The following is a 22,924-nucleotide window of genomic DNA, read 5'->3' as shown; positions in this document are numbered from 1 at the left end:
TTGTAAGAGGTATAGGTATACCTTTTATTCTCAGTGGAATTACCTCTTTCCCATTGTCTCTTATACTAGTTCCAGGACATAATGTTAGTAAAATTTTCAAGCTTTTAAAAAATCAAACTGATTACTACTCATCTAATTCTATTTGTAGACAGTTTAGCAAATGTGGGGTCAGTAAAATCCCCTTGCTCTGGGAAGCAGTGGTAATTGAATAGTCAACTACTGTGACTATGCTTGGTGGAAGTTTGGTAAAAAATGTATAGTGGGTGTTCCAAAAGTAAAACTCAAAATCTTTATTTTATTGAAAATGCATAGCAGTTACCTTCATGTAAGCCCTTCTACTTTGTTATTTCAAAGTGGGAAGTGGCAGGATTTTGCAGTTAGCAGAGGAGCAAAGCTGTGTTGTCCTACGAGTTGGAATTCCATTACACAACATATTCACGGTTGGATATACCTAGCTAAATTAGACAGGTAATAGATGTAACATTTTGATTATATATATGTGATGACTTGAAAAAACGTAGCAAAAATCCAGTCAACTCTAAACCTTCTATTGGGATTGAAAATACCTGTATTTGCCAGGAGTCAATCAACGTGACAGACTCATATCCTGTGAAAAACAATAATTCTGCTAGCATTGAAGAACTTTATATGGGAAAGGGTGGTCTTCCAGCTGGTGCCTGTGATAGAAAAGATCTCTTGCTATCTATCTGTGTGAGCTGAAACAGTTCAGTGTCATTCCTAGGTATTTGTTTCCCACCTATAAAACAGGAGGGCTATCAATGGCTTTCCCACCAGGGCATTGTCCCACCACTTTTGGTGGTGTTTCCACAAATGCTGAGGCCAAGAGAGAATGCAGTTGAGAACAAGAGCAATAGGTATGTCCTCTGGTGGTCCACCAACTACAGAAGTTGGGAGCGGGGGAACAGAAGCTTATTTCTGTTGCCTTCAACTCAACCAGAGTTTTGCTGCTGAGTAACAGGGGAGGTGAAATAGTCAGTGCTAAGTTATAGTGGTCTTTTTTTTTAAAAAAAGCTTGACATTTGTTTGCTTACATCACTAACCGTGTTCTTGTTAAATGTTGTTAATTAAAGATGTTTGATCTGATTGAGTCATTTAGGTTAAATTTAGGTTAGATTTTCTTTTGAGCACAGAGGGCCCTATCCTGCAGAGTGCTAAGGATCCTCTGCTCCCACAGCCTTCTCAGCAGGAGCAGAGAACATGGCACACCCAGGAGGTGGCTGGGTCCTTGCGAGGCCAGATCACACACAGTCTAGCATAATTTAAAAATAGGGTGAAGCTTTTCAAATGTCTTTTGATTAATATGTCATGGATTCTCCCACAGTAATAATTTCTGTGCCTTAATGTATCACTGTAAGTATTTCATTAAGCAGTAAAATCTTGCTCTATTTTTCAGGCTTTCTGCTATATGTGTCCAGGTGTGAAAGGAGACTGCTATTTTTCCTTTTAATTTCTCTGGTGCAAATAAGTGATACGGCTTTCCTGTTCCATTTCACCCCAGGAAATAATTTTGAACAGTTATGCCACTTCTCTTGGGCTTAATGACGCTATCAGATGATAGAAAGTGAGTGACCTTTCAAACTGGAGTGAGCTATAACCACTCTGCCACTGAGCTCCTGGTTTTCTGTTCCGGAGGAGCGTCCTTCCGCAATAGCCCTGTAGCACCTGAGGGGGCTGCGAAAGAAATGGGGGTGTTTATTGATTGAGGTGCTGGCATGACTCACATCACCAATGCCTCTGATGATAAACAATTGTGTGAGCAGGTGAGCAGTTTGACCCATGTCTGCTGGTAAGTTTTTCAGGGGAATTTTTTTGAGGAGGTTAAAATGCAATGTACCCACCCATTTGGGGCAGTATTACCTGAAGGTTTTTCTTTGTGAACTCTCGTCCCTCAAGAAGAACCCAAGACCCCAACCTTCAACCTAAAAAAATAATCTTCCCAAGTCTTCATATTTATGTTACTTGGATTCTGCCTACTTTGAACGATTTGCAGTTCAGTTACCCAGTGCTGTGTATGTTTTATGTAACCTGACATGCCTGAGAAGACAGTTTGGATCTTGGTGAAACTGGCCCAGATTTTAAGATGTAGATGTCTGAATCAGGTTTTTTAATCTCTATATTTAGATTCCTCAGTACAATGGCCTCAGTAAACAGGGTGACAAGCACTTGCAGCTGCATTGCTGCTTCCATTGATGCTTTCTCTGCAGTTCGGCGCACTGCTGGCTGAACAATTCTTCAAGACACTGCAAGTGCATGTGGTGTCAGTGAGACATCAAGAAGAGAGGAGTTACTCTTTGGTGTTTGATCCTTTTTTCTTTCATTCTATAGTTTTTTGTTCTCTTTATACCATCCCATTTTTCTTTACGTTAGTCTTCATAGCTCTGTCTTTATTAAAGGCTCTGAGGAGATCTTCAGATTAAGAGCTCTGTATTCGTAAAAGACCTACTGGTTTTAATCTCACATTAGCAGAAGACTGAAGTTTTCTGGCCAAGTTTACTTTCATTCTGTAGACTTACTGGAAATACTTAATAATAGAATGTCTGATTACGTCACTTACCGCTTATAGGTCGTTTCCCATCTTCAGGATGCTTTCCAAATTTTGGTGATCATTTTGGTGGCTGAGTGTGCTAAACTGTATAGGCAGAGCAAAGTGTAAGGAAGGCATGAAGGGAGTACAAGATCTCTGACATTTTTTTATTGCAGATTTGCCAGTGAAGATGCTGAGACAAGGGTAAGCCCTTTTTTTTAAGTCAGTGAGAGTTTTGCCTATTGAATTTCATGGGGCCAGGATTTCATTGTGTATTTTGAAAAGTACGTACCAATTTTGAGTACCTTAGCATGAGTCATATTTTACCAGTTTCTCAAAGGTATTTACATGCTGGCCTCATAAAAGGTGCTTAGGTAGCCAAATCCCTTTTAAGATACCTAAATTTCTATAGAAATCCATGATAAAATGGACATTTTTATACCTCTGTGAGTACAATGAATTATCTAAAATGATGGATATGTCCTGATGGGATTTTCAAGGGAATATAAGCAGTTTAGGTGTCTAACTGCCATTTCTGCACAATTACTGTTACCTAATTATTTTTAAATCTGGACTATAAGGCCTTATTTTTCAAAACTGCTGATGGTTCCCGCTGATTTCTGTTGGAGATGTAGAGGTTCAGCACACATGAAAGGTAAATCAGTGTCTAGAAAGCTTTGTAGTTACTGATCGCCTTTTGAAAATGTGTGTGTTTTTTCTTGCTGGGAGTCACTGTAACACAGCTGGGAATAGAACTACCTCTGCCTTTGCAAGAATACAGGGGCTTCCTAAGCCAGTGCTTCATCTGACATGTAATTAGTTTTTTGAGAAGACAGGGATCTAATTAAGACTAGTGGACGGATTTTTTAATTGTATCTTTACAAATTAAAATGGTATTCAAAATCTAACTACATGTTGGGGTAGGGTACTAAAATTATCTTTTGTTATTTGTTCTATAGTTTGCTTAGCATTTTCTGTAGGAATGTCTGATAGACTAGGTATGGTTTTTTGGGTATAGTATGAAATTAATATTCTGTGAGCAGTCATGCATCTAGAAATATTCTTTGGCCCAAGAACAGCCCATGTATTTAGAAATTGTTCCTTATTAGATGGGCTGTTACTAAATATGCCTAAATGTAAAAAAAAATAGTGCAGTGTGCTTTCTATTGCATTCTGTCCTGAAGAAGAAATCAGTGTGTATGATATTCAGGAACAGCTAAAATTCATGAGAAGTTGGTGGAAGATCTGTTTCAGATCTTAGCCAACGCTGCCACTTCAAATGCATAAAAAGCGCTTGAACTGAAATTCCCTGCTGCTGTTATTCTGCACACTATTGAAATATAGTACAGCGGTATGCTTTGAATTTTTTCCCATGAGTCACATTGAGAGTCATCAATGTCATATTCAACCTACAACTTTGTTCTCAAAGCTACTAGTGAGAAAGGCAAGTAACATTTTACTCATTCATAACTCATTGAAACTAGCAGTGGGAAGCATATTTGTTAGTAACCTTGCCAATGCAAAATTTTTCCATTAATTTTTAAACTCCTTTTCCATCCTGACTTTAAATGGCTATGTGATTAGCCCTCTAACCCTTCCCTGGAAGACTAATTCACTGTTTAATGTTAATCATTTCTGATTTTCAGCCAAGTTATACTTTTTCCTCTAATTTCACCTGAATATGGCTTGCCATTTTCCCTTGGGCCATCATGTAAATATGATATCCATCTTCATGTTTGCACTCTGGAAAACACTTCTCAGCAGTCATCACATTTCCTACCACACTTGCTCATTGATTTGCCACACTCTGTATACCAAGCTGTCTGAACCCATTTAAATTTTTTTGCTCGCCGGCCTGTTCTGCCAGGTGATTGTTTCTTGATGATTCCTATTCTCCCCCCAATTTACTGACATCTTTCTAATGCTAAGGACACCCACAGCTGAATGTTGTATTTGAAGTGTACCTGTGCCCTGAGAATGAAACTGTAATATCTGAAAAGAAAGGAAGAAAAAAGGTCATCTTTTCTTGTTGTCGTGTCATACTGAATTTTGCATTTTATTTGCTGTTCGTGAGTGCATGCTGTTCATGACTGTGGTATAGTGGCAGAGATGTTACAGGTATCCCAGTGAGGCTCCAGAGGTGAGAGCCTGACCCGCTCTCATGCTTCATGTTGTCCCTTGCACCACTGTTAATTCTTGGGTCTTTTGGGCTGAGGAGGCAAAGCCTGCTGGCATTGCGGCTAGCCGCATAGCACCTCCTTTTGTGTCTTTAACCACAGAAAATGGTGTGGATTTGACTGTGTTAGTGTAATGGGACAACAGGATGAGCCAACGCCTCAGGTTTGCAAGCGATCCTTGCAGCTGTGTGTCATAGGAGTCGGGAACAGCAATTGTCACCTTGGATTGAAATATGTGCAGGATATGGATCTGTGGTGTTTCATAATCTAGCAGTTTTCAGAGGTGCTGGACACCTCCTTACTAACTTGACCAGGAGACTGTGTACCTGTAAGCAATAGATAAATAGCTGGCTGCAGGTATGCCAGTGGTCCTGAATTATGTGAATGCGTTATACCAGCATCAATAAACTGGGTTGGGCAATTTCATAGGTAACATCTACTGAAAATCTTGCCCTATGGCATTTTGTTATGTTGAATGTGTGCAAGAATATACACTTTTAGTTTAGAATATTCCTAAAAGCTATAGTTTGACGTTCAAATTCTGTATTTGAAAATTATATATTCAGTTTATACTGATGTTAATGGAAGCTGTATGTATGGAACATACAGAAAAAAATAGTTTTAGTCCACAAATACAGTATTTCAGCTATGCCAGGAAGTATTGGGGACTTTATTTTTGGGGGGAGGGGAGGGAAGGGAAAAATTTGAATTCTGTGAAATATCTCAAAGAATTGAAGAGTATTTAAATTTGTTACAGTTTCCTCTGCACAGCAGTGGCTGTTGCACACCTCATTAGATAAACAAGCAAAATGCCAACTAATCAATGAATGTGTAGAGTGGTCTAAGAAGAGTGCCTAGGACTTTTCTCCATTGCCGAACACTGCATGTAAAGGAAAGGAACCGTTCCACTCCTTAGGGACACGATGAAGTTAAACAGTGAATGTCTCCAGGGATTTATATGGGCTTTATTTTTGTTTTTAATGATTGGTAAGCTGCTGGAATTATCTGCTAAAATGATTGGGTAAAACTTCCTATGACAAGATGCCCTCTTCTGTTGCTTGAATCACTGTAACTGTTCGGTTTGCAGTTTGCCTTGTGTCTCGGCCTTGGGATCATGGTTGTTTCTTTTTGTGTCCTTTTATTTTTGTTTTGAAAGATCGGACCACAGAGGCTTCTTACAGGGGTTGGACAAGGGGTTTCTGTTCAATTGACCTGAATTGAAAACGGAGTTACTAGAATTACAGCCACAAGAGCCTCAGAACAGCCTTCCAATAGGAACAATGTGGACCAAAACCTCATGGCTTTGAGATAACTCTCACCTGGCTCCAAAAAGAGCATATCATGTTTGCTTCTGACAGCAACGCTCCAAAACAAAAAGAAAGAAGCTGAAGATAGGAAAAACTTTCTTTCCTCCCCCCCCAAAAAAAAAAGAAACTGTAGAAAACTCGTAGTGGAAGAAGATGGGCCCAACCCTGGAAGTAAGGTGCCCAAAGGCTATGATGATATATGCTGCTCTGGCTGCAGCTGAGCTGCGTCAAGAGGTTACTGTCCCGAGTTTGTTTTGCGCTCTGTGTCCTGGGGAAGACTGAAATTGGATGGTGAGCTAATGGGGAGGGTGGAGGGAGAATTCAAACCAGTGGGATCAGTGGAGAGAAGGAAGAACACAGAAGAGTGGCTTAAAGGGTTTCCGTGGCGAGGGGAGAGAGCTGGACTTGGTCAGACTGGGTGACTGCAAGAAGAGGTGGCTTTTGTAGTTCTGAGTGAAATGGTCTGATTCTGGTATAGTCTGATTGTGGACAACCTGGCTTTGCACACGTAACCATATTTTGATGTAACTCTTTCCAAAATGACACAGAGCACGCACTTTTTTTCCCCCAAGTGTCCTTGATTTGCTTATTTTCGTAAGTGCTATTTTTATTTTTAGGAGTGCCCTTGTGTTTCTGGGAGTGATGATTAATCCTGTAGTCTTCAGTGCGTTTACTAGAAGTTGCTGTGCCTTTTTCATTGGATGCTTTGCAAAAGGGAAATGGTTGAACTGCAGTCTTCTGTATCCCCTTTATTTGAATATCATGCTAAATCAAGCGGGGCTTTATGAATAATGTTCACTATTTGATTCAGATGCACTTTGGTTGCGTGAAAGGACCAGTAGCACAATTATTCTTGTTGAGAAATGCAAACATATAGTAACTTTGACTCAGCGCCTCTGTTCCTCCAGGTTATGTCAAGAAGTGAAAGCAGTGCCATTTTTGATGCATTGCAACTGCTCATCTCTCTTTGCAATAGTTCTAATTTGTCATCAGTAGATGTGCCTGGGACTTTTCATATGTCATCACACCCGTGCATTGTCTAACATCCAGGGGAAAAGATTACTCAGAGTCACTTGTTATTCTTTTCTGTATAATTGCTGGTACACCATGGGGAGTTTTGATGTATAGTGAAAGGAGTGTGTGCACAAATTTCAATTCTTTGCAAGCACATGGCTCTATAGCAGCAAAACATAGCTGTGACTGATGCTGGATTATCAGTTACTGGATCACAGGGGATACGGGAACTGGTTGAACTAATGTGTTTCAGAAGAGATTTAAGATGGCTTGTATATCTGAAAACAAATTGCTAAGACGCAGACACATACATTCAAAACATTTTAAAGTGTACGTCAAAAGCTGTTTACAAATCCATGAAGCTTGTTTTCATCAGGAATCCAGAAAATAGCATGGATATGAAATGGTTCACAGTCCAGTTGTATAGCAAGCTGCAAATATAAAAAAGAAGAAAAAAGTGCTCACCAAAATTTGTACTCTTTGGAATACACCTTGCAATTTTTAGCAAAGCAATTAAGTCCTTGTTTCTAGAAATACCAGGAGTGTGGTAGGGGCCGGAAGTCTTGTATTTTCTGTGCAACTTGTCTGTAGTCTTCTTTGTGAAGTACTAAAGTCTCCTTTGGACTTCTGTGGGATTTAATTCAAGTTCTAAATTCTGTAACAGAAAAGAAAATAAATTTTAATATTGTGATATTATTCGTACTGCCCTTGAGTAACAGTCACTTTTTCCACAGCTGTCCTAATATGTGCAAGAAAACTTAGGTCCACCTCCTTATAATTTTTGTCTCATTTATGGAGACTTTTAATTCTTTTTTCCAGAAGGTAATAAGATTGGTTTTCAGTAATTGTTATTTTATTTAATGACATCAGTTTTTATTTCACTGCTTAAAAAAAAGCACAATTCCTGTGCCTCAATAGTTATTTCATTATGTGAAAGAGCAAAAAGCCTGTATATTTATTTGTATTTTAAAAAGCCTTATGCAAACTTTTATTTTCAGAACCATGTCATGTGATGTGCTATCTTCCATATTTCTAACTCGTGTGATTCTAACTACTGCTCATCTGTCTGTCTGTTTGGAGATGCACGTCACTTTGTGGTTAGGGTTTTACGCAACTGGAACTTTTTTCAGTTCTGTTTATGTTTTTGTCACATTACTGGGACTGTACTGTAAAGGTGTCACGAATGAATGGAATGCAGTGCTTGCTGATTTGTATTGGCTAATAGTATTTACTTCACATTAATGTGATTTGCAATACAATAAAATGTGCATTATATTATTATAAACTTACATTTATAAATATATTTTTAAAGTCTCCGTATTTTTTACTAAAGACATTGTGAATGTTAGCAATAGATTATTACAAAATACACCTGATAAGAAAATTCAGAATGCTGCCATAGTTTTATGTATATTTCTGAATATGAACTTCAGTTGAGCACTTCCTCAGCTGATGTGTGCTCGGTGGGATGGAATCTTTCAAAAGCTCCAGAGTGGAAGAGCAAGAGTCTTTTTCCTGTGTAATTGCATTGTTTTTTAAGAACTCCATTGAAAGGTAATGAAGTGTTTCATAGCACAGTAGTTACACATACCAAGTGATGAAGTATTTTGCTAATTTACTTGTTCATAAATTGGCAAAAAGACTGACATTTATCATTGACCCATGGTTGTGGCAGTTGAACACCAAAAGGAGAGTTTGCATTGTGTCTTTGTCCTAACTATAAGTATCACAGTAGTAATTTTTGCTTATTTTTCAGTCGCTTTTATAGTTACTTTATTTTTCTGTTTTCAACATAGAACAAAATGATTGTCTCCAGGCTGTGACTTTGGAAGGGTTGTCTTTTCGTGGTGTCCATTAAGCAGAAGAGATCTTTCTGCTGTAGAAAATAGTTGGTTATGGCTGCTGGGTGTCTTCTGCTGTTATTTGCATGCATGTCATCTTTGTACAAATTGGAAGAAAGACTTGACATTGAAGCTTTTTGCAGTGTGTTTAACTATTAGTTTTGAATTGTAATTCTCTTCAGAGAATTTCCTAATTCAAATAACATCAACTACAAAAAAAAAAGAAAAAGATTAATGGATTTTTTTTTCTTGTTAAGTATTCCATATTTTTTTTATAAATAGCCTACCTAGTTTTTCAGCTGGCCAATACCTAAATGCTTTCATCTCCTACCAATTCTCAAGGCCCTTGTTCAAAGGTCAGATATTTCAGGAATGCAATTTGAAAGTTTTGTTTGGATGGGATCCCACAGTACATCTTCTGAAAATCGTAATTTCCACCCTGTATTTGTGATACAATTTATTGCCAAGCTATTAGGTTTCAAACTGTATCTCGGACCAGTTACTAGGAAAGAGGGTGGCCTGTGTTCGTGGTGGAATCCTTTTGGAACCAACTTTCTTTAATTGAGGAAAAAGGCTAGTCAGAAGTAAAATGGTATGAAGGGTCTCACTTCAGGATCCAATGGTGGTCTTGTTGAAGTAGAAGAGGAGGCTAAAGGCTGTGAAAGTAATAGGAATCCATTGAAGAATTTGGACTATTTTCAAAGGTAAGAAAGCAAAAGAGTGAAGATGGGAGTGGGAATATTTTCTGTATAATTAGTGGACATTCATGAAATGTTGTTCTGCTGTGGCATGTTATGTGTAGATACTGAAGATAAGTAGTAATTTTGAGAGCTGATAGCTAGAAATTGGTAGAAGAACACAGTTTCAGTCGCATCTGTTCAATTGGATCTTATTCCTTCTTACTGCCTCACCTAGAAGAGAGTAAAAACATTGGGTCTATATCATGCTGTGCTTTCAGAAATATTATACAGGTCATTAAAACAGCCCTTCAGCCCAAAGTTTTCACCGGTATAATTTTATTTTTCTTATCAAGTGTTCACTGATCTTTTCTTCAGCTCACCAACTTGTTCAGAAGTTGACCCTGACATGTAATCAATACCACAATAGCATTTAATCTTACATATTTGTCCATAGTTTACTTTGCTGAGTCTTAGTATTTTTCTTCAGGTATAAAGTTTTGTGCATCCTATTAACTTGTTGCATTACTTCATTGACAAGCTAGATCTGGGATTTTGGATATCATAAACAAAAAATAATCTCTTCTGAATTCTGTAGTTCCAGATGCATTAAGATTAAGAAAGTCCTATTTACTCTTTTCTTATATCTTGTTATAGATTGGCATTAGACTACCATAAGATTCCACATGACAAAAAATCTTGTTTCCGTTCTTCAGCGAGTTTTCAAGCTACAACATTAGCACATGGAGCTCTGGCTCTAGTAGGGACAGCTAAAACTGGAATAGAAACTAGATCACAATTTCCACACTTAATAAGGCAGTAAGTCAGCTGTTGCCATGGAACAGAACTGGTTGAATTGTCGTTTTCCATAGCGTAAATCTTAGACTTGCACCAGATGCTTCATGCTGTTCCTGCTGTGCAAAACAGCTGGAAATTCAGCTTAAAGGATTTCTTTCCTAGAGAGAAACTACAGGTGGCATAGAGTTGAGATAATGTGAATTTGACGGGAAGATACGTCGTACACTCCAGCTCTAGCATCACTGTTGTGGCTTCAAGATGCATGTCTGATCCTGGGGTTTGTGCCGTGATAGGTGAAAACTGCAGTTCAAGGCATGGAAAACAATCTTACAAATTGTTGTAAAGAGGTGAAGCTGGTTCTTTTCCTTTTTATGAATGTGCTTTGTCGCAGTAACTTTTGCTTTGCTGCTTTTTCAGTTTTCATGGATTTTTTTCTTTGCCCCGGAGCTTCAATTTTGGGGTAATATTTTGCCTGGTAGTATAATCAGTTTGGATTCTGGACTCCTTTTTAACTAATTTTGAGAAATTATAGTAATATCAAATGCAGGTGAATCTGCTTGTTCTGTATCAAATTGGGACAGATTAATCTGAAAAATAGCAATTATGTGGTGGACCCCCATCTAATTGATGTATTAATTCTCAAATGCAGATGGACCTTTGCAGGATAATCTTTCTGAAGAAGAATAGATATGGCTAAAAGACATAGACATTGGAAAATGCTAGCAAGGAGTCCCCTGTGAGTAGAATTGTTACTAAGCTAAGGCTGTGGATCCACATGTTAATACTATTTCAAGCAACCAGAAGTTTACATAAAAACTCATAAGCAGTAAAACATGACAGCTCTCACTAGTTTCTCATATGGTGCTTTACTGTTTGTTAAAGAACAAAAATTTTACTAGGCCATTTCTAGTATGAAGCTTGTTCTGAGCTTAAGGGTCAAGAAACATACGTCCTGTAGGATGCCTTCTGCAGAGGGTCTAAGCTGAATAAAACAGAAATAATACCATCACTGAGGCTTTGTTTACACCCAAGAGTTTAACTATGTTCGTGTAGCTAAAGCTATATAACTGAATGAGCAAGGACGATGGTTGGCTGGTTAGAATGTGTTTATGGGAATGGAAATAAATTATAGTGCTATAAGCTGCATTTATAGCAATGTAACTGCAATCGGGTTGTACAGAGGACCTGCATTACCAGAAAGAAAAATCACATCCCTCACTGGAATAATCATGTTGTACTTTTGTGGAGGGGCCAGGCCTAAATTAATTCCAGTTGCATTTCTGAGTACTTAAATGAGAAGGCTGCTTCAGTAAAGGCTTTCTTTGGCTCTGAGAGGATTTAACACCGAGAGGTATTGAACATCTGCATCTTCACTGAAGTCTGGGCTGTTTAAGGTGCGGTAAGCCATCACAGTCGTGTGTTCCTGTCTTGGCTTTAAATCTAATTGAAGTCAGCGGGAAAATGCTTGGGTGGCTGCAGGACAGGAGCCTCTTAAGAGACCTTTGTTAGCCTGGCATATCTTGTTTTCTGACAAATCAGGTGCACAGTCAGTAGGAAGCAGTTTATGCTGAGTGCAGAAAAATGTGCCAAAGTGTGATCCGACGTGACAATCACGGGCAAGCTGGGACACAAAACCGAGTTTTGTTCTGTTCAGTAGTTTTATTTCTGCTTTTTGCTTCCATAGCCTGCACATAACTAACATAAGATTACAAGCCCAAGCAAAGCACCACCACCTCTCTCTGGGGGCTCGAACAAGCCATTTATTCTCCCTGAATATGAGTTTAAATATTTGTGAGAGGAATGGGCTATCTAAAAGGCTGTTCCCACAAGAGCTTTCTCTGGCATAATACTTCATTAATACTTCTCAGATTTCACTGATCTGGGGACTCTGAAGAGAGGGCAGCACAGAGATCCCAACATGTGCTGAAGATGTGAATTTAGGTGGAAAGAAGACAGTTAGACATTCCCCTTTTTTTTTTTTGGGGGGGGGGGGGGAGGAGTGGGTGGAACTAATAATGTAAAGAGTTTCAGATTAAACACACCCAGCATAATAAACTAATAGTTCTGCTGGGTCGAGGACTAAACTAAGTTTGTTCAGTTCCTAAACTGAGCCAGTAGTGTTCCTAATAAAAACTACTGGTTTATTTTAATTGGAAGTAAATATCCTATTTTCAGGCATTTTGTTCTTTAATCTTTTGTTCACATCTCCTTTAAACACTTTCTTCTGAAGTGGCAGCTCAGGCGTATCAGATTCCATTACTATTTCCAACATACTACCATTTAATTTTGGTTTGGCAGATAGATTTTCTATTAATGCTTTTCAGGTAGAGGTGACATTAGATTTTGGTGGCAACTTTTTTTCTGTAAGGGGACTTTTTGTTAGTGGGATCACAGAATAATTTTACGTCGCATGATTTTTACCTTTCCTTTCTCCTCTCAGATAATATTAATCTTAGTAGTGAGACCAAGGCTGGATTCAGTGGGCTCTGGGTCCTGAATTTGCTTACAGTCATTATGGGATCTGGTTTGAGACTATTTCTAACGTGTATCTTCATGAACCTTTTCATTTTAGTTCCATTTCACAAGACCTATGGTATATTTTTTTCTTATTTCCATTTAATGTCGCCACAGCTGCCGCTGCCACAGAAGAAGGAAGAGAAACACAAGAAACACACTTTCATAGGGTTTCTGCACATACACACATAGGGTAATTATGTGGGGGTATGACCTGTGCAGATTACCTTGTCCACCTCCCACTCAAAGCGGAAGTTGACCTCGAAGTCAAGTCCAGCTTCAAAGTTAAATTAGGTTGCTGAGGGCCTTATCCAGTTGAGTTTTGAGTATCTGCACTAATGGAATTTCTGCAACTTCTTCAGCCCCTGTTCTTGTTCTCAATATGAAAAACTCTTTTTTTATACATACATGGAATTTCCCTGCTTTGCTGCAATTTTTAAATAGGACTGAGATTGTTTTTTAGATTAGAATATGGAGTGAGTTCTAGAAAGATTTTTCTTTTCTTGGAATAAAAGTCCACACTTGAAGATAATCCTATATAACCATAGTCAAACAAACCCATACACAGCAATCCTGGAGGCAGCAAAGAGGTGTGCAAGCAGCCAGTCTAAAAGAGTAAGACCGAAGTACCTCTTTCGGTAGTGGAAGGAAGAAGTCATGGTTACAAACACAATGTCTAGAAAATGGGTTTTAGTAAGAACAGGCTCTTAGTTAACTTCTTGGGGATATTTTTGGTGTTTTGGGTTTTTTTTGTTTTGCACCACACATGACTGCACTGAGATACACATATCCTTATTTTGGAATATTTCCCTATTTAAAATAGTGATATTTTATGCCATTACAGATTAATTAGATTTAAATACCCCAGTCTTGAGGGAAAATGCTCCAAGATGAGGCAATACAGATGCTGCCTATTCCAAATGTCTGAAAAGTAATTAAAAGAGAAAAATCTCAAAATGTTGAGTTTACACAGTGATGGGATTTAATTCTGGCTTGACTGAGGCTATCAAGAGTTGTGTGGCTAAATCTGTTGTCAGCTGTAATAAACACTCTTTCTGTTTCAATTTATGTGAACATTTGCAGCTGCTGAAGAAACAGGCATCTTTGCCTCTTAGTCAAACAATACATAAAATGAATTATGCTAGAATAGATGATGTGCAAAAACAGGTGACAGAGCTGTGTGGTAATAGATTGACTTCTGGAAGAAAGTGTGAGGGACCTACTTTGTAGTATTGATTGCCTCCTACAGTCATTGGATTGTGAAAGTGGAGCTCATTTAACAGAAGTCCTTGAGAGAGAAAAAGAAAAAAATCATACATGGTTTTATTTTACAGTCTCCATGGAAGTTGTATTCATGTAATTTAGAAAGATCTACTGAATCAATTTTCAGCAGTGTAGAATACATACCAAAATTTATTGAGGACTGTGCCATCCTGCCTTTGTCTGTCTGCTTAACTCACTACAGACATGAACACACGCCGTGTATTATTTAAATGTGTAAGCTGACACATACAATTTATAGGATTTAGAAATAGAAAAAACATTAATTATACGACAGAAAGCTTTCAACGTGCTGCAGAGTTGAATGTTTTTAATGCAAAATGGAGATGCACGTTAACATCAAAGAATATCAGAAGGACTTGGGTAGTTGGTTAACTGAGCAGACCATCATGCCATTTGTCCTGCCCCCAGCAGTCAGTTTAGTGAAGATTTCGCTGAGTGGTAGGGAAAGCATATGTGGGCTGAGCTGGAGGACCAGGACGGTGTGTTTGTATGACTTTTCTGATGAAACAGATTCAGGTAATCCAGTAGCTGGATGCTACTGGAAGTGAAGCTACCCTTTAGTGTGACCGTGGCTCTTTCAAATTTGATTTGAACTCAGCTTGACAAAGAGGTACAGGTATCAAATAAAATTGCCACAACTGTTATAAATATGGGGTTTTGGTGAGAGGAAGGAGCCCAAGCCATCCAGAGCCTTTGCTGAGACTAACAGGATTGTACAGAAGTGCCCCAGCCAGCGAGAAAGGCTTCCTAGTGAGCCTTGAGTCAACCCCAGAAACCAGACGGAGGGAAAACCGGGCTTTTCTAGTTCTGGTATTCAAAGAGCAACTTTTTTTTTTAAGTACAGATATTGTGAAATGTTACTCTAAAGTGAATATAATGCATTCTTTATATTCTTTTTAAGAAGGTTGAAGTTGGGATGTGCCAATTTAGCAAAGTAAGCTTTCAAAATGGGCAGGACGCTTTTTTTTTTTTTAGCTGAGCATTTCAAAAGCCATCAAAATAGCTGTTACCTTCTGTCCTGGAAACTGTCAGGAACCTATAAATAAACATAAAATAATACAGGAGCAGGAAAAAAGTGTTGTGCCAGCAGTTAATGTTGTTGTTATTAATTCTGTTGTTTCTTTTTTTTTTCTTTTTACAGTGTATCTTATTCGGTGCATGTCTCTGAGGATTACCCAGGTACAGTGCAACGTTCTTGTCCATGACACATGTATGCATGTTGTTACCTCAATTTGCTATATTCAGATGAGAGAATCTGAAAGGGTGTTGATGTCCTCCAGGTGCATCCTTATGCTAATAATTTTCCATTAGTTATATTATTTTCACAGTCATTTCTCCTTTTCAGGCAACATTTATCAGCTGGGTCAGGGTGAGAAAACCTGGTTCACAAGTTTACAGAGACCGGAGCTTGTGATGCTTTCTGTGTCTGGAGCCAACAGTGATAGGAATGAGAAAGCACCCAACTCCTCTTTGGCATGGTAGATAAAGCTTGATCTTTCAAGAGGCTGAGCAGTCTGGCGCAGGACCAGCAAAGCACTTCTGCGTTAGACCTTAATGAGACTACTCACGTTCTCCAAGTTAAGCCTGTGGACTGTGCATTGATGCTTCTCAGGGTCAGTTGGAGCCAAGGGTTTGCGTATGGGTGTCTTTGGTAACGTAAGCTTGCAAAGCCGTTCCCAGCTGCTCAGTCCTGCCTCCCCTTCATACTCCGAGCTTGGTTGGCAAAAGCATTTGTGTAACTGTGCGGCCAGTCTAGACAAGGGGAATTATTCATATGAAAGACAAGCAGGCAAGAGGACAAGCTAGTTTTCAGCTAGCTTATTTCCCTGATATCCTTCACAAAGAGACTGCACAGATACTTCAGGTAGCACAGAGGTTAGCAGAAACAGGAGAGGGAAGTGGGGATGAGGGCAAACAGGCGCTGTGCAAGCAAAGGTACATGGTGGTACTGTTGGATTGCACCACATTGTGTATTTTGCACCTGGGAGTATTTAACAGTGTAAGTACCATGAATGATATGAAACCCTCTGGCCTTTTTTCATCTTTATCCGTAACATCTCTGTAATATTTCTAAAAGAAATATTTCTTATTTCTTTTAGAATCTCTAAAGAAGTGAGGCTTTGATCTTCTTCACTGATAAGCAGTAGACTGTGTCTGTTCCAAACACCAGAGTGATTGAAGCAGATACAGAGAGAAATCAGCATCAGCAGTGATGCTAAATACAATGGATTACGTGAGAGAATGCTAACAGCCTTTATGAGAGATTTTTTTTTTTACCAGTAAAAACTGGAGGGAAAACTGCTACTAATAATAATCTATTCAACATGTAGTAAGGGGAGAAACTGAGATTCATAAAATACACAATCATACCAGCGATAAATTGATTTATTGATTACAACATTGACCTTACAATGAATGGAGGGACAAATAGTTGAAAAAAATCTGCATCATATGTTATTAACAGTTTGTTTTATTAAACGTCAGTAATGGATTTATTCATTTCAGGGATTAAGCTATTATGAAGGCACAAAACTTGGTCTCTGGGAACCCTTAAGTAAATGGCAAGCTGGAGCACTGAACCAGCAGTTACTCCCACAGCACGTGAGATCTCATCTCCTGGCAAAATTCTGCCTGACAGACTTCAAACTTCCCTTACGGATGCTATTTGCAGCATGTCCTGATGGCCTACAAGCCTGAGTAACTTTGGTGGCTCTAAAACCTAATGAATATTCTCTGCCATCGCGCCCTGTATTTTAAAGCCAGATAGAATTTGAACATTTTACACTGTAGCTAACTTGGTGAGGGGGGCGTAAACCAGCTGCACATGTTTCCTGATCAAGGCTTTGGAAGAGCTGATTTCATTCATATCTCAAGCTTTTGCAGGTTCTATGTTTGCTTTGTGATGAAGAGGTGTTTAGTGTGTTAGGAATGATAATGACTCTGCCATTTTACAGCTTTGATCCCAAAAATACTCATTTTGACTTGGTGAGCCAGATTCTTTGTCTCCTCTCTTTGTCCTAAATCTCTAACTTAACATTACTGCTGATTGTGGCTCTCTTCTCTGGCATGTATTTTAAGGAATATTTCAAGGACTTCAAGTCTGGGAAGCTCTGTGCTGATGTCTCCTCAACTAGAAGATGATCTTCAAGTATTGCTGCTAGTTGATAGAGTTCACAGCAACACGTGCTCATCAAATTAAATTTCTCATAGGATAAATCTTTACAGATCAAGGTTTAAGTCCATTAGTGCGTAGCTATACCAAAGTTGTATCCTCTGGAGATTTAGAGTGTGTAATACACAGTGCATCAAATTTGGAAATCTGAGAGAAGGTTGTCAGACTTGATCATCAGATAAATTGCTAATGCATGCAATAAATATGTGAAAATAGAAGCGATTAAGTTACTATACAAATGATGTTCATTCAGCCAAAAGTGATACCACCACAAGTAAATTTCAGATACTGTAAGAAGAGCTTTGGGTACTGCATATACTCTAGTTCCCTGCATTACTGTTATGTATGCAGCATCACTGCTTTGACACTGATAACAGTCCGTAGCTATTGCTGAATTCCTTCATAAAGCATCAAAAGATTACAAACAGCTGAGCATTAAATCACACCTGTGGGAACCGTAATATGATATGACAACTTTCAATAATGGAAGGTGTTTGAAAATTTCATAATTATGAGTGAAAGCTAAAAATATTCTCACAAAGGCACACTGAAGAACTTAATAGGAATAGTGTTGAGACAGTAATGTCTCAAAGTTATATATACATTGCTGAAATTGTGAAAATATCTCTGAAAATTTTAGAGGCAGGTAATAACAGTTCCAGCAAAATATCTCTTTTCTGGTAACATTGACACAACTGGGGAAAAATAATGCTCCTAAGGAGCAGTTATAGAATATAACATCAGTGAGTAGACTAAAGTTCCATTAATATGAGTGGATCATGACTCCTGTGAGAACCATTACGGCAGCAAGCATTTTGCTAATGAATATATGTTCAGAGTGATCCGTGTTGGCTGCCATAAACTTATAGAACTGCTGTAGTCTTTTATCCCAGTGATTTGTGGGTTACAGAACATCCTTTTCTTAGACCTCATTAAATTGCAGCAGAGATGGAGAGAACCAGTTTGGCAGCGAGTGGTTTGCTGCATCCCTCCAGTAGGTCCAGGCGCTAGGTCCTCTGCTTAAGAGGAGAGGTGTTCCTGGCTGTAGTGTGTTAGAAACGGGATGTTGAGGAAAGCAAAGCAAAACCAATATCTTAATTTCAAGTTTCATTAGACTGATGGAAGGAAAGAAAAAAACCCTAATGGCTGCCAAATGGAAAAGGAAAACAAAAACTTGGCAGTGAAAATCATATTATCCAGCTGCCAGGAAAGAATGACAATGAGCATAAAAATATAATTAAAATCTATAAAACCTGTAATTGAGCAGTCCTTTTTTCCATATATGTATATCTTGGTAATTGTCTATTCTGTACAGCACATATTGTTGTTTTTTCTGCTTTTCCATACAGCAATCAGTTCTAGCACATGGATTTCCTTTCTCCCATCCATATATATGGTGTTAGGTATATTTAGAGCCAAGTGGTGGCCTCTGTTATTCCAGCTCATTAGACTCTATAGCAGTAAGTTACACTCCCAAATGCGGGAAAGGAATGGGTTTGTGTTGTATGTGCCCAGAGCCATTCAGCATGGTGAGGCTGACACTGAAATGATGACAGCAAGGTGGAGCATGCAAATAGAGGGGAGGCAGGGCTTCCTGGAGAGGGTGAGATGCAGCTGTCCTGGAGGCATAGTTCACAGCCTGTCCTGCTGATAGACAAAAGTGGGAGAAGGAGAGAATGCTGGCAGATGGCTGGAGGAACCCTGGAGGAACCCCATTTTATTTGCACGATGCTGTGGCTCTAAAACACATCCCTGTGCCAAGCGTGTAGCCGAGCAGACACAGACTCAGCTGGTGGAGCAGGTGGCTGTGCCCACTGGAGCGCAGAGCTCAGGGAAGAGCGGTGTCAGCCTGCCGGAGCAACTGCCTGCTCGCAATACATCTATCTTGGGCTGAGCGCAGATCACCCAGATTACCTCATGGGACAGCGCAGGATTGGAAGTAGGCGAAGACGTGGGATAGTGTCAGACTCGGTAGATGTGTGCGAGTGTGGCAGAAAGGCTGTTTCAGAGGCGGCAGGCTGGGAAAGCCCCACGCGCCTGTCCGCGTGCGGCAGCGCAGCTGCTGCTCGGCAAAGGCAGCGCGGCACGCCTGTGCGAGAAAGCGGCGGCAGCGCCGGGGCTTCGTCTTGGTACAGGCTGCAAGGAACCTCTGTAATACAAAGGATAATATTACTGAATTTACTGCTCAATTAATGTTAACATCTTTAACATTTCACTGGAAGCGCTGTGGTCACAGGCTTTGAGATTGCAGCAGTATGCATAAAATTACATGTGAGTTCACGTACTTTGCTGATGTGGGACCAGAATGTTCGGAATTATGATAGATAAGTCCTTGTTTCAGTTCTCTTATTTGTCTCTTCATCTGTGATTATCTTAATTGTCAGCCTTTCTGCTCTAGAGCATAAGTTTCAATTCAGCCCAGATCAGTAGAAAACAAAATATTATTACTTTCATAGGCAGTTCAGCAATTCATGCAAAATTAGCTTCTGCAGATACTAAATAAAAACTTGCTGCTCCTTATTTGTTGTTACTAAACGTTTGTTTGGAAAAGAAAAAAAGAAACCAAACCAAAAAAACAACACGCACACCCCTCAGCCTAATCCTTATATTTTGTAAGAAAATTTGGGATAGACTTTCCATATTCATACCCATACCTAACATTTTTGTTGAGTGGGAGAAATTTTTTTTCCCTTAATCAGGCACAAGAAAGGTTATCCACTGATTAGAAGATACTTCAAACAACCTTTATGTGACGAGGCAAAATGAGGCACAGGTATTTTGCATAATGGGCTGTTAACACCCAGCTCTGAATGCAGCCTCCGCTCTGCGCAGCAGATCTAGCTTGAGTTTTAGTGTCAGGCACAGCAAAAAGCATAGAACAAGTCTTCATTTTGGAAAAGGTTGGCTCAAACCCCCATAAACCTTGTGGGACAGTTCAGAGCAGTGCTTGGTGTGATTCACAAAAGCCATGACATCAGACTCCAGGGTTTGCTTGTCTAAAATTTGGGTCTGAATCTTCCATCCTTTTGGTATTTTTCTTTTCATTAGCAATCTCAAGAGAAAAAAACACACCAGGAAGATGATAGGGCTCGGCTTCCCTAACCATCTGGGGAGTGCTTCCTTGTGGTACAAGGGTGGGACGGACAACGTGGCGGGGGCTAGCAGAGCACAAGTGGACTTCACCATGCAAGGTGTTTTTCTTTCGTAGATAACACTTATGTTTCCAGTTCTGATAACAATGAAGATGTGTTAGTTACAACAGAGCCAATTCCAGTAATATTCCACCAAATCGCTACAGGTAATCTTATGTCCCGAGTGTTTTATCAAGTTCATATTTTGTGAGGAAAGATAAGATGTTGCCTGCAGTTAAATGGAGATATGTTAATGTGTGCAGCTATACAGTTTGCTATTTTCTCACAGTCTTGATGTAGTGAATTGTCCTACATTTCTGAATAGAAGAAATTAAAATACTTCTTTTGGGGATCACCACGATTGCATAGGCAGAATGTCTTTTACTCTTTCAATTTCTTGCAGTCTGTGCGAAAGCAATTCTCCTTGAATACAGTTAGAGGTGCTTAATACTTCCCAATTATAAGTTTTCACACTCACTTGCTTAAAACTTCACTAAATCTTCACCATTGGGCATGAAACAGTCTATAACTACCATTGCCTCTAGTGAATTATTTTAGGAAATTTCAAACAAAATGGTTCAGCTGTTTCACTAAATTAGACTATAGGGGGAAAAAAAAATTTCCCAGTGATTTTGGGAACCTCTCATTTGAAATTATTTCCATACTTTTAAAAAGTATTTGATACGTGAAAGGGTATGCTTTTCAGACATATAGGCACATTTAAACAATATATAATCAAGATTTGTGCATATTCCATAGAGACTTTTTAGATTTTAGCAGCCAAATTCCCTGATGATTTCAGGCTGCAGGAGAAACTGCATAGAGCAGTCTTAATTCTGGCGGTTCTTCAGATAGGAACACTTGACTTTGCAGTCTTTTTATTATTATTACAGTGCTTAAGGGCCTTTTTGTGTAACACAGAATTACTTTGAATTCCGCTGGAAACCAATATGATCTTCAGTCTCTGATCTCATTTATACTGATGTAAATCAAGAATTATTTTACTGAAGTTGGTGCAGTGGCACCCAAACAGAAACTGGCCATTATAGTCAGAAGTGTAAGATAAATTTTACTTGCAAATATTTCTGTAAATTAAAAAGAAATAAAGCCTGTCATTTAAGATAGAATAAAAACCTACGTTTTGTGTAGAAGATGATCTGATTTAATTTTGCTCACGGGTTTTGATTTTTCAGTCTTTTATAAAGTATACAAAATTAATGAATGACACTAAATTGTAAATGACAGATTGGGAAAAACAAATCTCCCAGATGGACCATTTCACAGTTAAAAATATGAGTCTTCTGAGACGTAGGGGCTTCTTAATTTTAGATTGTTGTGTAATAAACTCTGTGATGCTTTTCATATCTGTAACTTTTTGTTCCTTATTTGCTCTACTACCGCAACTAAATATTTCAAGTCTGGATAGGCAAAATTATTTCACATTTTTCACAGATGTTCCCTATTTTCCCTTTTCTTTTAAGAATTAAGAAAAACCAGTGATGTCAACTATTGCTTATCCATAAAATCAAAATTACAGAGGGAGAATGGAGAGGTATGTATTTCTTGTATGCATATTTTAACAGAAGTTATCTTAAGAAACAATAGAAAATAATAAAATACGAAATGTTTACCACAGATTTCCTATCAAATGTGTGCTTACGTAAACTGTACCCGTTTACACGTTTTAGAAGATTAGCATAATTCTCTGGATGTCACGGATTAACCAGTGAGTCACTTAGTTGGGATAGGGGTGCTCCCATCCTAGGAAATACGGTTTTGACGTTTATTTCATTTTTTGTTCAACAGTAGTATAGATACCCTGTCTGCCCTAAAAATACAGCTCCCCTGGAGAAGGAGATCATGATGCCATTAGCTTTTAACCTACTCTTGCACATAGGACCACATCCCATTTATTGGCTCACTGCTGCTTCGTGTGGCCTACAGCAGCCTCACGGGAGGCTCTAGACCTCTGCGTGAGTCTGTTCACCATAAGTAGTGTCTGGAGCATTGAGGCCTTCCAGTCACGGTCGTATTTGTGCTGTACCTCTGGCATGGGTCCCTGGCCAGTCGCACTGAGACATCAACTCAAGAAAGAAGTGGCACTAACATGAAGTCTACAGGGCTTAACCGTGTTACAGGCTCCAAGAAAGTACCACATAGACTTCTACCCCAAGCAAGAAATTGAGCATTGCATCAAGAATTCAGGTGCTTGACTTAAAGACTTCCTTTGGTAAGGGTGGTTGCTGTTTCTGGGCGACTGCTTTTTAGGCTCCAGTCTGTATTTGATCCTGGAAAGGGGAGGTAAGCGTGCTAATGTGTATGGTTGGTTGTTTTCATAGATGAAACCTGATTTGATGTAAAAAGCTGCACTGGAAATACCTTGCTTCTACTGCCTCATCTTTGTATTCAGTGCTCAGTAAACATTAGAAAAATTCAAGTGCAAGAAGAATTTACCCATTTGATT

At 39.0% G+C, this 22,924-nt stretch overlaps 1 protein-coding gene across 1 annotated transcript in view; it reads left to right on the top strand.

The window, feature by feature from the left end:
- The window catches only part of PARP8 (poly(ADP-ribose) polymerase family member 8), a 116,358-nt gene that overhangs the window by 37,555 nt on the left and 55,879 nt on the right, over positions 1-22,924 (top strand). Inside the window, exons 3-5 of the mRNA XM_075136200.1 lie at positions 15,299-15,336; positions 20,538-20,627; positions 21,942-22,012. Coding sequence (XP_074992301.1) covers positions 15,299-15,336; positions 20,538-20,627; positions 21,942-22,012 — 199 coding nt within the window. The remainder of the gene's footprint in view (positions 1-15,298; positions 15,337-20,537; positions 20,628-21,941; positions 22,013-22,924) is intronic.

Source organism: Calonectris borealis, chromosome Z (assembly GCF_964195595.1).
Source record: "Calonectris borealis chromosome Z, bCalBor7.hap1.2, whole genome shotgun sequence".
In the NCBI taxonomy this organism is placed as follows: domain Eukaryota; kingdom Metazoa; phylum Chordata; class Aves; order Procellariiformes; family Procellariidae; genus Calonectris; species Calonectris borealis.
This window is presented reverse-complemented; position numbering and strand designations above follow the sequence as displayed.